This window comes from Sinocyclocheilus rhinocerous, unplaced genomic scaffold (genome assembly GCF_001515625.1).
Source record: "Sinocyclocheilus rhinocerous isolate Xijiao unplaced genomic scaffold, SAMN03320098_v1.1 scaffold1382, whole genome shotgun sequence".
NCBI lineage: Eukaryota > Metazoa > Chordata > Actinopteri > Cypriniformes > Cyprinidae > Sinocyclocheilus > Sinocyclocheilus rhinocerous.
Window position 1 is genome coordinate 9,727 of NW_015657958.1, and position 4,867 is coordinate 14,593.

General features: G+C 37.1%; 1 protein-coding gene across 2 annotated transcripts in view; it reads left to right on the top strand.

Annotated features, from left to right (window-relative positions):
- The first annotated feature begins 1,204 nt into the window (after positions 1-1,204).
- Positions 1,205-4,867, top strand: part of LOC107721668 (RELT-like protein 1) — a 37,104-nt gene continuing 33,441 nt past the window's right edge. The window contains exon 1 of one of the 2 annotated variants that reach the window (XM_016529800.1): positions 1,205-1,683. In XM_016529800.1, coding sequence (XP_016385286.1) covers positions 1,647-1,683 — 37 coding nt within the window. In that variant the 5' untranslated portion in view covers positions 1,205-1,646. The remainder of the gene's footprint in view (positions 1,684-4,867) is intronic. The other variant, XM_016529799.1, reaches the window with a different exon arrangement.

A 4,867-nucleotide genomic window follows, 5' to 3' on the forward strand; every position in this document is an offset into this window, starting at 1 on the left:
CACAAATACGTAAGTATTATGATGTATTATAACTGATGTTATGATTATTCATGAGATGATACAACATATTATATGGGCTTCATAGAAAGTGTTACCATAAGTTCTGAAAAGAATGAAACAAAAATTGTCATCCTTTTCCCCCAAAACAAATTCAAAGTCCATAATATTCTGAAGGGTCATTATATTGTTAAGGATTTCTCCATGGCTTTAGCATAGGGTTTAAATCTTTTTTGTTCAATAGCATTAAGGATTCGTGCAGTGATTTCCATTTCTAGCACAAATAAGTTATATTTTGAAATAAGCTTTGGAAATGTTTGTTTGTGAATAGTGTTTGCCACACGAAATCACAACATCTTGCTTCTGTGCACTATTTTGCTGTGTGACTAGAAGGGTTAAGGCTAGATGGTACACAGTTTCGTCTGCTGGGCGTGCGCACATTAGTATAGTGTAATTTTTGTCACACTAGGACTAGCCCTGCGTCTCAATGTTCATACTATCCATCCTAAATAGTATGTGAGATTAGAATAGTGTGTCCCAAAGCATAGTATGTTGAAAAGAGTATGCCAAAAGTCATACTATGGTCTACTATTTTAGGTCGATTTTTGAAGTGTGGATCTGTGCACACTCTAATGGCTAAAATTGCCCACAATCCATATGCGCTTTGGCGAAGGATTCGGTCCAGAACTACAAACACGAATAAAACGCGTTAGAAAAACTACAAACGTGGCGGATGCGCGCGATCGACGGTTAGGTAGAGAGGTTTACAAAAATGGGTTTGAGTTACTAATAATCAACATTTAACCTGGTAAAAAATATTTATTTATCGTTATCCGTGTTATATTTCATCTGCAACAGCAATGTGAACTTTTATAAACATCCATTTGGTCGTTAACTTTTAAATGCATCATTATGCAGAAAATATGAAGATGATTGACAGGCCAGTTTACAGTGACAGGGTGCGTGTAACAGGTGCGACAGTTAAAGACGTGATAGTGTGTGCCAAAGCTTGCCTACTCTTCTACTAAACACTCAAAAGTGTGTACTTTTTCTTCACCAAAAGAGTACATATTTTAAGGGCGTAGTATAAGTAGGCACATTGAGATTTTTTTATTGCAAACAATTCAGAGATGACATTAATGAAATACAACTTTGCATACATTACACATAATGTGTCAACAATACAAGTAGGCACATTGAGACGCAGCATAACAGGACTAGAAGCTGATGATGTGGGTCTAGACTTTTTCCGGGTTCTCTCTTCCACTGTTTCTTGCTTCTTGTACACATGTAGAATTGTGCCGCCCCTTGCAGGACTGGAGACGCACTGTGTGCATGCATGCAAACGGACACCATATGCATATACAGGACAGTTTTGTATAGACACGTATCTTTACAAACGCTTTTTGTCCTGAGGATTTTTCTGCTTTTGAATCCGAGTCGCATTTGACCGTGTGGTGCAGCGCTGCGAGGTTACAACTTTAAGAGTGGGATGTTTCTCATAGCAGTGATAAGAATGAGGAAACGCCAGTAACGTTAGCTGTGAATGTAAGCACAGCTCAAAGCTCACGAGTCTCTGGACACTCCCGTCCGTGTCCGTGTTCATCCGTGGACGAAGGTCGACGGTCGACGGTCACACGGCTGGGCCGATGGGAAATCACTCACAGTCCAGCACCACCTCGCCAAGTAAGTACATACCCGTGCAAGGGCAGACTAATTGATGAAGACCTTCTCCGGCAAAATGACAATCAGGCGTATCATATCAGTTTGTTTGTGGCGCACTTGGGTGAATGCAGGGGTTGTGCAAGGTGCGGTTTGTCAATCATAAAGTTATTGGCAGATGACCTGGGACCCATGCATTCCCCGTATATCGAGGATCAATATTTGGGAATTTGTTAGTCCATGGTCGTGCGAACAGATGCGTTGACTCCTACATTAGCGTTCCCCTGGAACTCTCATCAGTTTTAAAGCTCAACATTGCTTAGAAATTGCATTGCTCGGGTTGCTAATTGCTCCGGAGATTTGATTGAATTCTGTTTCATTTAAGTAAGTTCGTTTGAAGGAATATGAATTGACATCGATGAGACCATTATTTACGCATGTCACACAAGGAAGTCTTGATGTTGCTTTAGTACAGCAGTTCTATGAACGCTATATTTATATAAAGTTGTTGTTAATATGGAGTGATTTGCATGTGGCCAGTTAGTACATATGTTTCTTCTTTGCCAGTGAAAATATTTCTAAAGAAGCCAAAACATGTAACTTTTTGTGTCACCAAGCTACACAAACTGAAAAGCTGGACTGGAACGGAGTATATGAGTGGAGCGGAGCGAGAGAGATTCCTGACTCAAAGCGTTCAGTATCACTCCGCTCTATTTCCGCTCCATTATTTTCTAAACTATAAAGCGGCCCAACCATTGGCCTTGGTTCCCGAGTTTTTTTTTTTTTTTTTTTTTCTTTCCATAAAGATTTTTAAAAATTCCTTGAGAGGCTGCATTCACACTACCAACTACCGTCGCCATGTTTCCAGTGGCTGGCAGCCAGTTCGTCTACACTCTAAAAATAAAGAAAGTAAATAAAAAAAATAAGTAAATAAAAAAAATAACGCAACAGTTTGCGTATTTTTTTTTTCTTCTGAGAACTTCTAATGAAAATATGTTTAACCAACAACTACATTGAGTTAGAATAATAATGTGTAATATAAACATTTTTAAAAGTTGATTACTCAGAAAAAAAATAAAATAAATAAAAATAAATAAATAAAGTTGCTCCAAGTATTGGATTTCCTGGAACCATTTAACATGATCTTTTTCAGTTCAAGTCCACGGCTATATTAGTATGGAGGACTAAACCTGCAAAAACAATAAATAAATAAATACTCCATATATTAGCACATGAGCAATGTAACTTATTTAGCATGTATATTTAATGAACAAGTAAGATGTTTCTTGCACTGGCATTAGCAAAATCTTTGTATGTAGCTTCAATGTAGTGTTTCCCTTAATGTGGTCTACTCTTCAGCACAATGTTAACCACAAAAGCTTCAACATTACAGAAACTCTTTCAAATGTCAAACATAACAGCATTAAACACAGGTCTTTCCCTTCACTAAAAAACACATTAAATAACGCTTAATTTCAACATTTACTCTCCTTGTCCAGTCTGAGTTACTACAACTTAATTTTTGAAGAAATTCAAGTGATGCAGAAATTTGAGTTTACATTATAGGCTACACAATATTAATGATCAATATTATTATGTCAAGATAACTCAACACATAATGTTGGCAACTTTAAAGGTTGAATTAAATGATTAAATTAGAGTTTTTAACTTGCCACCATTCATTCATTTAATTTGTGGTAACAGGTCCTCTGAATCATTTTTAGAGTGTATTTATGAATGATTTATGGATGTTACTCCATGTTGTAGACAACAAATCAGTTTTCTTGCTGCTACAGACATTTTTGTAAGGTAAAAAACAAAAAAGAAATGGAATCAAGAATGGTTGATCACAATGCAAACAGGGTAATCAAGCCTCTCATGTTATAGTTGTCACGATCACAATAACAACATCCTGGATCAACACTGTTCATGTACCACAGTGTAAGATTACATTAATTTACATTTAACCAGTTTAATATGGAGAGGCAAAACCTTCGTTTGTGTTTTTGACCTACACTGTACATGACGTGAGAACAGTTTGATATTTAGGTTTGTACGTTAGCATGGACGCACTAACTTTAACGTTAGCTAGTTTTAGCCAGAGATTCCTTGCTGAAGAACAACATGACATTAACGTTCTGATTGCCTTGAGCAGATGAAAATGGTAACTTAATGAGAGTATGACAAGCAAAAATTGAAAGTTTTTCCTTCATTTGGGATTGGAGTTGAATGCTTACAGACATTTTGCTCTGTTTTGGTTGGATTTAGAAAATGGAATAAAATAAATTCCATTGCCCATCCTCTCAGGATACCTGGAATCAGTGTTACAAGTACCCCAGGCACATCGTTTCTCTATTTTTGTAGCAAACACCATCAAACCGCTTCTGAGAAGAGCTTTGGATCTTCCAGTGATTCTCTATGGCGCTGAAACCTAAAGATGTCTGAGTTCGAGGGGAGGGGCTTACCGATAGGTCAAATGTGATATTAAAGAGGTCTTTCAGATGATAAAACATGAGTCTCTGTTAATGCACACAGTATCCTAATGCATGTGTTGTCAACATTGTTCTAACTTGCATTCTGACTGCTGATCTAAATTACATAATACTAGAGCCAGGAGTGTGGTATGCAGTTTTTTTTTTCCTTCAGTTTTTTTTATTAAGCCGTTTGGATCAAATACAATAGAAACCATATCAAATTTCTCATCACGCCTATTTATGCCTGGAACGTCACAAGCAGCAGCTGTTGTCTAAAAGGGCAGCATCCCTGGATTATGATGTTACAGATAAACAACAGTCACATGTAGGCCTGTCGCAATAATCAATATATCGACTTATCGCGCAATATATGTACATGACCTCAATAATTTTTGGTGACGCAATATATCGCCCATTATATTTACTTAAAAATTAATGTCACCATGTTTTGTACGTTCCACTTGCGCCAGTGTCTTTTGCAGCTTCTCCTACATAACGTGGTGTAGTTGGTGCTAGTTCAAATTTAAATAATGCTTCTACAAAAAAAGTTTCATCTGCAGATTTGGTCTTGTTTAGGGATCTGTACCTTTGTGCATACGGACATCTGACTGCTAAGTAGTGATTGTGTTTTTCAGCAATAGTGTGCACCTTTAACTTACAGAGAAAAGAAGGTCAGGAAAAAATCTGTAGATGGAAAAATCTCCATACAAGTTCTTTGTGCAATTTTCTTTTTT